We start from the raw sequence: 12,693 nt of genomic DNA, 5'->3' as shown, positions 1-12,693 counted from the left end.
TTGTCAAGTTCTTTGCTCTCTGTTCATTTTTTTAGCCTATTTCTTGACTTTGAACTTTATGTTACAGTTGAGCTCTGATCACCTGGGGGTGGGGAGGCACTGTCCCAAGATTCAGGCTTTTTTGTGTTGCTGTTTTTAGAGCTACTTCTGGTGGTCTACAAGTTTTTGGTCCTTCTAAGGTGGTGTCATCTGGGGAGAAGTGTGGTCACTGCTCTTGATCTTCCCTCTAGTCTTTTAACCAGGAAGGGCCCCTGCTCCTCTACAGCCACAAGAGCTAGTGCTTCTCTTGACCCTGGAAATGTGACAGTCCTTTGTTCTGTAGCCACAAGCTCTAGTGCTCCTCTCTGCCTTGGAACTTCAATCATGACCCTGTTTCCTTGTGATCGACCCACAAATGCACTCTTTGCCCTGGAACTGAGACTTAGAACTGTGTATGAGGCTTCTGCCACCACAGCCCACCACTGATGCTGCTGCTCAGCTTTGGGCTGGTTCCCACCCTGGTGTCACAGACCTCTCCTGCAATCTTCTAAGTTGTCTTAGACTGCAAGAATATCTCACTCTGATCTTTTAATGGCTCTGCCCCTCTAAAATTTGATTTGAGGAGTTATTTTTAAAGTTGTTTAGAGGGAAATGTTGGAAGAGTTTAGCTGGGTTGTTGCCTATACTCTGCTAAGTTGGTTCTGCCTGTCCAACCTCATTTTTCAATTGAAGTAAAAAATGATCTCTTCGTTGCCAAATCTAATGGCCTTTTCTCATTCCTCATCCTTCTTGACCTCTCTGCAACCTTTGACATTTGATCTCCTCAGTGGTCTCTCTTCTCTAGTTTTTCATAACATTCCTGTCTTCTGGCATCCTTCCTACCTGTCTGATCACTCCTAAATTTCTCGATCTTAATCTAGGTCACTCCTATTAACCATGAGCATCCTTCAAGAGTCTGTCCTGGGCTCTCTTCGCTTCTCCCTCTATATTATCTTAACTAGTAATATCATCAGTTTCTGTGAATTCAGTTATCATCTCTATGCATATGATTCCCAGATCTGTGTATCCAACTCAACACCTCTCCTGAGCTCCATTTTGATCACCTATTGCCTACTGGCCATCTTGAACTGGATATATTATCAGTTCTACATGTCCAAAACAGAACTTATTATATATTACACCTCCTCACCCTAACCCTCAATTCCCAACTTCCTATATTAGGATAAGGGCACTGTCATTTTACAAGTCACCCAAGCTCACAATCTAAGTGTCAATCTTAACTCGATCACTCATCCTATGACCAATCTGTTGCCAAGTACTGTCTATTCTACCTTTGTGACATTTCTTGAATATGCCCTCTTTTCTCCTTTGATATACAATTGCTATTCTAGTTCTGGTAGTCAGTTACTACCTTATTGCAGGGATTACTGCAAGCCTTCTAGTCGATCTCCCTGCCTAAAGTCTCACCCTAATTTAGCCTATTGTCCACTCAGCATTCCAAAGTGCTTTTCCTAAAGGACAGATCTGATCATATCACCCACCCCCTATTTAGTAACTCCAGGAGATACATATTAGTTGGAGGTCCAATCAACCTCCACATTTTCCAGATGAGAAAACTGGAGCCAAGAGGTTAGATAATGTGCGCAGGATCACACAGCTGAGTTCTGAACCCCAGATTTCTTCATACCAGTCTACTGCTTCATCTGTTACACCATACTGCTGAAATCTGTGGACCTAGTAACTAAGCAGCAGTGTCTCAGCTGGAAAGAGAATTCAGTCATCTCAGTTTTCCAGAGTGGGTAGATCTTCCTTCTGATTGTGGCACATACAAATTGGTTTCCTCCATCGGACCCTTAAAGGCCATAAATCCTAGCTAATAAATGACCACTTAGGGAAGTGAGATATCTCCCACTCAGACCCAAAGGGACAGTTCTAGCCAATGATAAATAAAGGTATATTTAGTGAGATAGAGAACTTTCAAGTATTCCTGATGAAAAGACCAGAGCCGAATAAAAAATTTTGGCTTCTCCTGCCCCCTCCCCCCAGCCTTGTGATTTCATTAATGTGAAGTTCCCTCAACCAATGTGACAAATAACTTTTCTGTAATTTATAGTCTTAAGAGCTTCAGTCAGAGAGGTTAAATGATTTACTTCTCCAGGATCACACAACTAGTATGTGTTATAGGCAGAATTTGAATACTGTTCTTCCTCTGAGGCCAAATATATATCCACTACATCATAACTTATTAAATACAAGGTGTAGCATTGTTACAGTGATCAAAGAGTTAAATTGGCTGAAGAGTTGATATGACTGAAGTAGGCCTGGGCAAAAATTGGCTTAGATCTAAGGATATAAAGACTGATAATACATTTGGCAAATCATGGGAAACTGTGAAGACTTATTAGTCAACATTTATTAACACTGGAGTAAGAAATCTTTTATGTAGTATATACATAAAGGATATATACATAGTAGATGGAAGGTAATCTAAGAAGGAAGGCACAAACAGCTGAGGGAATGGGGAATGGGACAAAACTCCCTGCAGAAAATGTGATTGAGTTTAACCGTGAAAGAAGTTGAAGAAATTAAGTGGCAGAAATGAAGAAGATCCCAGGCAAGGTGATAGCCAGTGCAAAGGCATAGGGATGGGAAATGAAGTATCTATGTCCCAGTTCTTCCTTGGTAGGGAATATAGTAACATTCTACAAATTATTTGTGATTAAGGTGGACTGGAAAAGGGAAAGGAAAAGAAAGAAAATGACAGATGGAGTATAAGGGAACTTGAGGGTTTATTTATTTTTGCTTTTTGGAGGGCAATTGGGGTTAAGTAACTTGCCCAAGGTCACACGGCTAGTTTTTTTGTGTTAAGTGTCTGAGGCCGGATCCGAACTCAGCCTTCTGACTCCAGGGCCAGTGCTCTACTCACTGAACCACCTAGCTGCCCCAAGAGGGTCTATTTTTTAAAAACCTGATAGATGTAAGGAAGTATTTGGAATATTATTAGATAAGATTACAATCACATATCCTGTGTGATGAATAAAGGGTGAGATGTGGTCAGAGGGATCTCAGATTCCATTGAGTACACTGGAATTTTTCAGTGGGAAATAAAACAAATGAGGTAGTCAGTAAGCAGTGTGATTTAATTGCTTTGTTGTCAGATTATGAGAATGTCCAATCATACCTTTGCAAAGAAATCTGATCCAAGATTTCTATGAAATAAGTTGATCTGGTCTGGAGCTGTGATAAAGGATCAACAGAGGCATGGAGGTGAAGGGAGAAAGGAAGAATATGTCTGCTGCTTGGGTGTGGTATTTAATGGCATAAAGATCCCTGCAATGAGGATTTTAACTTGGGATGTAGAATGACTCTTTCCTTTAATGGTCACAAACCAGTTGATGACAGGTCATACAGGCAAGTCCTTGAACTTCCAGGAAACTGATTCTGGAAATGTTGCTTTAACCTGAAAGAATCTAACCAGTTTCCAGTGTTCCCGTAGAAATAATGTTATAAGAGGAAGTGATTTGCACTTACAGTTAAAGAATCTACAACATCATCCATATGGGTACTATATTTCCTCCATGCATTTCACTGCAATGTTCTGAGAGCAACATCTTCCCATGTCAGGCTATATGACATCAGTGTAGTTTTTCCCAAGACAGAAAAAAACTTTTCCATGTTGCTTGCACCAGTTTTGATGTGGATTTGTTGTGCATAAAAGTAATGAAGAAGTTGCCATTTTACTTCATAAGACTCCTTGTTAATGTGGCAACTGAACTAGGTATTAACTTTGAACTTATTTCTACACTCTGCCATCAAAGATTTCATCATGAGGCGATACCTTTCCAGTGCACTGTCTGATGCACATCTGCAAGGGAAGAATGTAATTCTATCTAGTGTAAAAAGGCATTTAGAAATAAAGGCCATATTATTTAAGAAAGTTAGGTTTGTGGCAGCAAAATTCACAAATTATAGAGCAATACTTCTTCATGAAGAAACTAGAAAAGACTTTGGGTATTATTTATACAATAAAGAAGTATAGAACTGAGGAGATAGTATTCTGAGAGTAAGGACTTAAAGCAGTGTCTTGACTTTCATTAATCCATCTTTCATTTCCTTTTCATAGACTAACAGCAAGAGTCATAAAGAATTTTATATGGCTCTCTGCTTGAATTATATGTTGGAATCAATTTTATAACCAGTTAATTAAAAAATGAATAGATACAATGAACCACCAGTAAAAATCTGAACTTTAGATAAGCTTTGTTTAAATGAAAAATGTTCTTTTGTCCCTAGTGCAAGTACAAGAATATAGTTGAGAAAATGTTTTAATGCATTTAATGTATCTTGCCCTTTAAATATGTGTGTATGCCTTTTTAGTCAGCAGTATATCTGAAACTTTAGGACTGAGAAATGACACAGTGGCTAGAGTGCTTAGTCTCAAGTCGGGAAGACTTATCTTCCTGAATTCAAATTTGACCTCAGATACTTGCTGTCTGTGCAACCTTGGGCACGTCATTTCTCTTTCTTTTTTTTTTTTTTGCTTTTTTGGAGGGCAATTGGAGTTAAGTGACTTGCCCAAAGTCACATGGCTAGTAAGTGTGTTAAGTGTCTGAGGCCGGATTTGAACTCAGGTCCTCCTGCCTTCAGGGCTGGTGCTCTATTCACTGTGCCCCCCAGCTGCCCCTTGGGCAAATCATTTCACCCTGTTTGCTTCAGTTTCCTCATCTGTAAAATGAGCTGGAGAAGAAAATGGCAAACCACTCCAGTATCTTTGTCAAGTAAACTCCAAATAGAGTCACAAATATTCAGAGATGACTGACACAACTCAACACCATCTTAGTACTTAAGATAGTTATGTTAAAGAGAATATTAAAATCTGCCTTCTAAGTTAAGCTTATAGTAGCCTTATTTACTAACCCATAACTAACCCTAACCTTATCTCTCTCCCCCCAAAACCTAAATATTGAACGGAAACAACCAATTTCTTACTGTTCAAGTTTGCTTTAAAAGATCAGACACCCTATTTGATCACTGTTTAATCAGTACAATATATATGAAACATTTTATTGAATATGTAGACACATTTTCTAAAGTGTAACACAATAACTAATCACAGAGATCTGAGTGACTATCAGTGTGCTTATACAAAGTTCTTTATCATTCCTACCTTACAATTTTTACAAGATGTGGAAAGTGATGTAACTACCGAGGATCACATAATTAAGAACAGCATCTTTGGAACAACTTTGGCATACCTGGGGGGAGTCATTTCCTCTTGGTGGCTTTCTGCAAAATTGACCTAAGGAGATTGTTTTGCTTTCCTTTTTCTGAATAGAAAGATCCCTGAAGTAATCAGATACTGGACATAAAACTGTTGGCTTTTCTGTGGGGGTTTCTATGCTAAAAAAAAACCTGTCATTAGCTTTTGAGAATCTGAAGGCCTCATTCATTCATTTTATTGCTGTGCTACCTGGAGCAGAGGTCTTATTCTCTGTATTCTTGTGATCCTGGGGGGACAATCAAGCTCTTTGCTAGTCATATAGAAAGTGTTTTAGTCAATGTTCATTGAAATGAATGGCAGGGTAGTGAAACCTGGAGCTGTTTCACATTTACTATGATTTCAAACATTTGGTTTTCTTAGATTCTTAGAGCCAAATTCCAATTTATCAGGATAACAACTGAAGCTGTATTTAACTTCAAGATTCCCCATCAATGTTTTTTCATTGAATTAGGATACTGAAACCATTTTATAATTCCTCCAGGGTTGGGTGGTTCGACTTCTTGATCTAGAATTCTGGTGGCCAAAATGACTATTATTTTAAGGTAGAAAACTCTAAAAAATAAACGGATTCTTCAGATCATGGTTGGAAGAGTGCTTATGTTCATATAGTAATAATGTATAATAAATAATAATAATAGCAATAAATGCCGTAGCAAAGCCTACTATATTCTAAGTATGGTGTGATTAGAGGCAAGATTACTTGGATGTTAAGTCTCTATAAGGTATGTGCCATTTCCCCCTTTACACTATTTTCTTCACTTCTCTACTGGTTCTGCAATAGTCAGCTGGATAACTCAGCAGCATGAGAAACTCCCCTAACTTCTGGAGCTCACCTGGACAGTCTGTGAAATGAGACTCAGGTCAGTAGTTGAGGAGACTCCCTAGGAGAAAGGTGGTATGTTGGGGAGTCAAACTCAAGACAGGGTTGGGAAATAGCTTCCTGCAGAGCTATGAATCTCAGTCTGAGAGGACAATATTTGTGCATTTTTCCATAAGAATCTTAAGTGAGGGGTGGCTAGGTGGTATGGTGAATAAAGCACCAGCCCTGGAGTCAGGAGGACCTGAGTTCAAATCTAGCCTCAGACACTTAACACTTACTTGGGCAAGTCACTTAACCCCAATTGCCCTGACTTCCCCCTCCAAAAAGCAAAAATTAAAAAAAAAAAAGAATCTTGAGTGATAACATGAGTATAACAGTCCAAGTGCAAACTTTTAACTCTCTGTATGCAAACAGATAACAATAATAACAGGCAATATATCCAAGGTACCAAATGAATAGCATCAATAGGCCCTACAGAAGCTCAGAGGAAGGAGGGATTCCATCTGACTGAGACAACTGGGGAAGATTTTGAGGGAGAAAATTAATCATGGGCTCTGAATGAAAGGTAAGACCCATACACAGAAGGTGGGTGATGTGCAAGGAAAGCAGGTGGCAGGTGTAGTGTGAGGTAAATGTTTTTAAATTCCTACTTCTGAATGAAGGACAAGCTGTGGTGGTAGTTACTTTCTGCTGCTTTGTGTCTTTCACAAGATAATGAAACTATAAAGGAACTTAGTGATCATAGAACCCAACTCCCTAATTTCATAGCTAAGGAACCTGAAATCTAGAAAGAAGTGAACTACCGTGTTTCCCCGATAATAAGACACTGTCTTATTAATTTTTTTGGACAGAAAAACACCAGAGGGCTTATTTTCAGGGGAGGGCTTATTTTAATGAACATTGACAGCAATTTTAATAAACAGGTAAATGTGAACAAAAAAAATGTACCTTTATCCAATAAGCAAATCACTGGGGAAGAACAGGATGACGCGCTCACTGCTGCAGCTCTGATTGGATGCAGCTCTGAGCACAGCGTGTGTTTCACAGGGGGGTGGGGGGGACGGTGCATACAGAGGGTACCGTAATGTAGCATGTAGCGCAGGGGATCACCTTCACTACAGTAGCAATCTCAATAGGGCTTATTTTCGGGGGAGGGCTTATTTTAGAGAAATCTTACACAGTAAGGGGAGGCCTTATTTTCGGGATAGGTCTTATTATCGGGGAAACATGGTACCTTAGGTTACACAGCTTGCCTAGCTAGTGGCAGAGCCAGGACTACTAGACTATCTTCTCTCTTGCAGAAGTAGACATTTTAGAGCAGGAAACTACAGATTATAGATTCAGGAAAACTATATCCTTTCTTTCTGACACTTTTTCCTTTGGTGCAGGGGGATCTGTGAACTTGTTTTTAAAAATATTCTGGTATTTCAATATAATTGGTTTTCTTTGTAATGGTATGTATTTTATGCATTTAAAAACATTCTAAGAAGGGGTCTATGACACAAAAAAAAGGTTATCAACCCTTGGGAAGGAGAGAAAAGGAAAATCAATTGTACTTGTGGGCTGAAATAGAAGCTGTCAGAGCCTGAGCCAAATGAAACTTAAAAAGCCAGAGATGTGATAATTCAGACATAGTGTGAAGTCACTTAATAGTTGTAGTACTGGAAACTGCTACTGTAATTGGGGTATACTACCACCAGGTGGGAGCAATATAACAAAGTTAGACACCCTAAGAGGGAAGACACAAACCAAACACACATGTCATTTATTAGTAACAATACTAATAATCATAGTATTTCACATTGGTATAGTGCTTTAAGGATTAATGATTTACTTGCAGCAACTTTGCAAGGTTGGCAAAACATTGTTATCCCTATTTCACAAATAAGGAAACAGGCTCAGAGAGGTGTTTATGTTCATATAGCTAGTGAGATATGTGAGGGGATGGGAGTCTGTCTCCCTGTCCTCCCTTCCAATCAGTTGATGTAAGCACAGAAAGGGGCAGATGACAGAGGTAATGAGATATTAAGTGTCTACATCCTTGGATGTTCAACTCTCTGAACTCCTCTTCCTGATGGATGTGATGTTTCCTACAGGTCTGGGCAAGTAGCTCCACTACCAAGATACCCTTTCCCTTTTGCCCTCTGACAGAGGTATAGGGGCCATACTCTATAAGGTTGATCCCTGCCTTGAATTCTTTAACTGTTCAAAGGGTGTCACTAAGGTTTGCCAATAACAAACTCCACTTCCAATTCAGACCTTTTTCAACAAAAAGATGACAATGAATTTTTTGCACTGCTACATGAATACCTCCTCAGCTCTGTTATTTATCCTCTTTACATCAACTAGCTAGGAGAAAGAAGATACCAAATTCCACCCTTCCTCTCATACATGTATCTCCAAGTATACTAGGTAGTAGCAGAGCTGGGTCTCAAACCCAAGTCTTCAGAGATCCTGGTGGTGTAAGAACAGTAGATCTGGAGTCAATCCAACGTGAAATCAAAGCCCTTATCCCTGCTCTTTCAGAACTACTCTGACTTGAGCTTAGGGAATCATTTTTGGAATTACCTCTTCATGTCCCTTATTCTCCAATGAGAAAGTGTTATTTTCTCACTTGCTTTCTCCCCCCCTTCCCTCCCCCCCCCCCCAGATTACTCTGTACTCTATGACTTAAGTGAAGCTACATATCACAATACCAGATATTTCCAACAGCCTCTAATGGCCCTAGAAGTGAAGTCAAATACAAGCATCCTCAGTTAAGGGAAATATGAGTCTTCTAACAGAGCAAAAGATTTTGAAAACAAAATGTATGTGGAGAATAAGGTTGTTTTATCATAGTAAATGAAAAAGTCTCTTCATTAGAGAAGATATAACTGAGAAACAGGAATGTTAAGAATTAACATTAAGAAGACAATGTGGTATAGTAGTGGACTTCATCAAGAAGACTTGGTTTTGAATCCTACCTGACATATACTTGCTATGAGACTATGGATAAGCCACATCCTCTCTGAGCCTGTTTCCTCCTATAAAATAACAATACCTAGTCTGTACCTCATTGGGTTGTTGGTTGAGTTAAATGAGATAATGTATGTAAAACCAGTCTTAAAGATTTATAAAACTCAGTTATTCTTGTGTTTTAAAATGTAACTTTTGGAAAATCATAATAAGATATCTTGAAATTCAGTGTTTAAAAGGGCCTAAGGTTACTTGCTTTAGTCACATTTGCTTTTTATAATAAAGATATAATGTAATGTAGTATAATAATCAATTGAAAAACATTTTTTAAGTTATTTTAAAATTTGAAATTTGGATACATAGGACCTAGGTTTGAATCCTGGCTCCACTATTGGCTTCCTGTGTGAACCGAGGAAGGCTACTAAATTTCTCTATCCTTTAGTCATCAGTTCTGTAAAATTAAGGGGTTAAACTATATGATCTCTAAGGGTCCCTCAACTCTAAATCTTACGATCTAAATCTAAATTTAAAAAGATTCTAGCATTGAGCCACTTTTCATTCATTTGGGTAAAAGGCACACATTAAAAATACAAATTACAGGGGGAGCTCACTAGGAAGTCAACAAAATATCCTTGTGAGCTGAACTGGCAAAAATAAATCATGGATTTGCAATTTTATTACAGGGTTTATCTCCAATATGGCTTCTTTGGAGTCAAATAAGTTTAGAGTGTTGACTAAAAGCTTAAAAGGCTCTCCCAGTTTCATTATATTTAAGAGTCCAATGTTGAATGGGTATAGTAAATCAGTACTATTCATGTTCTCTAGAATGAATTTTATGATGATGAATGTTTTAAGCAATCATTGAGATTATAATCATAGTTTTTTCTCACATTCATTACATTCATAGAGTTTTGCTCCATTGTGAATTTTCTGGTGTTTAATGAAGTTAGAACCAAGACTGAAGGCTTTTCCACATTCATTACACTCAAAAGGCCTCTCATCAGTATGAAATCTCTGATGTCTTACAAGTTTTCCTCTTTGGCTGAAGGCTTTCCCACATTCATTACACTCAAAGAGTTTTTCATATTCATTTTGCTTATTATGATTTTCTTCCCTATGCATTCTCTGGTGCCGAGTAAATGATGAATACATACTGAAGGCTTTTCCACAATCAGTACAATGATAGGGTTTCTGTGCAATGTGAGTTCTCTGATGTTTAGTAAGATTAGAATTCTGGTTGAAGGTTTTCCCACATTCATTACACTCATAGGGTTTTTCACCAGTATGAATTCTCTGATGTTTAGTAAGATTAGAGTTTTGGTTGAATGTTTTTCCACATTCATTACATTCATAGGGTTTTTCACCAGTGTGAATTTTAAGATGTCGAATAAAAGATGAATGGACACTAAAAGATTTCCCACATTCATTACATTCATATGGTTTCTCACCAGTGTGAATTCTCTGGTGCTTAATGAGGTTAGAGTTCTGGTTGAAGGTTTTCCCACATTCATTACACTCATAGGGCTTCCATCCAGTATGAATTTTTTGATGTTGAATAAAAGATGAGCGTGCATAGAAGAATTTATAACATTCCTTACATTCATACCGAAGTTCTTCAGTGTGAATCCTCTGGTGTCTGATAAGATGTGAGCTCTGACTGAAAGCTTTCCCACATTCTTTACATTCATAGGGCTTTTCTACAGTGTGAATTCTCTGGTGTTTAATAAGGTTAGAACTTTCACTGAAGGCTTTCCCACATTCATTGCATTCATAAGGTTTTTCACCAGTATGAATTCTCTGATGCTTAATAAGATTGGAACTCAAACTGAAGGCTTTTCCACACTCGTTACATTTATAGGGTTTTTCTCCAGTGTGTGTCCTCTGATGATCAATAAGGTTAGAGCTCTGACTAAAGGTTTTTCCACATTCCTTACACAGAAAGGGTTTCAGTCCACTGTGAATTCTCTGATATCCAAAAAGTGTAGAGTTCTGCCTGAATACTGTCTCATATACATTAGATATATAAGGTTTTTCTTCATTATGGATTCTCTGATGGCTAATTAAGTCTGAATTCTTTTTGAAGCTTTGGCCACATACATCACAAAGATGAGGTATCTCTTCTGTAGGAACTCTCAAGTATCTAGGAGGGTTTAAATTCTGACTGAAGCTACTATCAAAATCACTTCCTTCCTGGTCTCTCTCCTCTGTGGAGGCTTTCTTATGAATCAGTATCCCTGGTCTGACCTCTCTTTCCTGGGAAAAGGGTTTCCTTAATTTTTCCCCTGTGAGGTTTTCTAGATCTCCCTCAAATATGCTTTGATATTCAAATGTTTCTTCATACCTAGATTTCAGGGAAATATCCTCTTCAAGTCTTTCTGACATCATGTGCCATAATTCCATTTTTAAAAAAATGTCCAGTTTTCGAGGTGATTTTTTTTCAGTTCTGTCTTCACAATCTGAAACAATAAATATAAAACTCAACTGTTATTCATACCTCATTCTAGAAGAAAGGAAATAGGAAAGGAATAGGCTAATCCAAATGAAACAAATGCCTCCTAATATGATGTAGTATTGATGGGGCTGTTGTGAGACTCAAATGATAAAATAAGGTATGTAGATAATTATATGTCAATTGAAATCAATAATACAACTCAGATTTTTGGATCATTTTCCTCATAACAATCCTTATATGTATTATTATGCCTATTTTATAGATGAAGAAACTGAGGCTCAGTGAGGTTACATGACTTGCCCTAAGGTTATACAACAAGTAAGTGCTAGAGATGAGATTGACCCAGGTCTCACCTTTCTCTAAGTATAGCTTTCTTTCCACTATCACCCCACTAGATCAAGTCTGAGGAAAGAAGAGTGAAGCAGGGAACCAAAGTGGAGTGAGAAATGGTGAGCATAAGAGACAAAGTGAGTCTACACACTAAGGAGAGCCAATGGAAAAAGATGGGAAGTATGACTGAGGGATGAGGAGAAATGGGGAGCTCTGATACGAGCAGACTTCATCAAACATTTCAAAGACATACAAGCAAAGTTGTGTACTAGGTACTAGGATTATAATATGGAACAGATGTAATGAAGATCATCTTTGTCTTCAAGAAAGGGCACTACGAGAAGGCAGTGGAAAGGGAATAGGCTTTTTTATAGCTTCTACTATGTGTCAGGTACTGTACTGAGTACTTTAAACATATATTCTCATTTAAATAAACACATAAAATTTATTAAGCACCTATTATGTGCCAGCCACTGTGCTAAGCAATAGAGATACCAAAAAGAAGAAAAAAAAAGCAAAAGACAGTTTCTACCCTCAAAAAGCTTACAATTTAATAAATTTAATAGGGAAGACAACATTAAAACAAATATGTACAAAGAAAGCTATATAAATAAATAGGAAATAATTAACAGAGGGAAGGCTCTAGAATTAAGAGGGATTAGATAATAATAATAAATTAATAAAATAATAAAAATAAATAATAAAATGATAAAAATCAAGTAAATAAAAGATGGGATTTTAGTTGGGACTTCAGAAAAGCCAGGGAAGTCAGTGGGGGAGTTGAGGAGGGAGAGCATTCCAGACATGCGCAGTCAGGGAAAATTCTCAGAGCAAAGAGATAGTGTGTTAGTTGTGGAAAAGCCAGGAGGCCAGTAT

The 12,693-nt window shown here is 37.9% G+C and overlaps 2 protein-coding genes across 2 annotated transcripts in view; both read right to left on the bottom strand.

Moving 5' to 3' along the window:
- Nucleotides 1-12,693, bottom strand: part of LOC138167878 (large ribosomal subunit protein uL2) — a 241,962-nt gene that overhangs the window by 81,729 nt on the left and 147,540 nt on the right. The window lies entirely within an intron of this gene.
- LOC138167866 (zinc finger protein 850-like) overlaps nt 1-12,693 on the bottom strand; it is a 62,731-nt gene that overhangs the window by 39,069 nt on the left and 10,969 nt on the right. Inside the window, exons 2-3 of the mRNA XM_069096828.1 lie at nt 9,926-11,491; nt 2,911-2,913 (exon numbers count right to left, since the gene is read on the bottom strand). Of these exons, the coding sequence (XP_068952929.1) occupies nt 2,911-2,913; nt 9,926-11,435 (1,513 nt within the window). The 5' untranslated portion in view covers nt 11,436-11,491. The remainder of the gene's footprint in view (nt 1-2,910; nt 2,914-9,925; nt 11,492-12,693) is intronic.

The sequence above is a fragment of the Petaurus breviceps genome, unplaced genomic scaffold (genome assembly GCF_028583685.1).
Source record: "Petaurus breviceps papuanus isolate PSGF00001 unplaced genomic scaffold, PetGlider_PUasm1.0 318, whole genome shotgun sequence".
Lineage (NCBI taxonomy): Eukaryota > Metazoa > Chordata > Mammalia > Diprotodontia > Petauridae > Petaurus > Petaurus breviceps.
The sequence above is the reverse complement of the archived record's forward strand: the minus strand, read 5'-3'. Positions and strand labels throughout refer to the sequence as shown.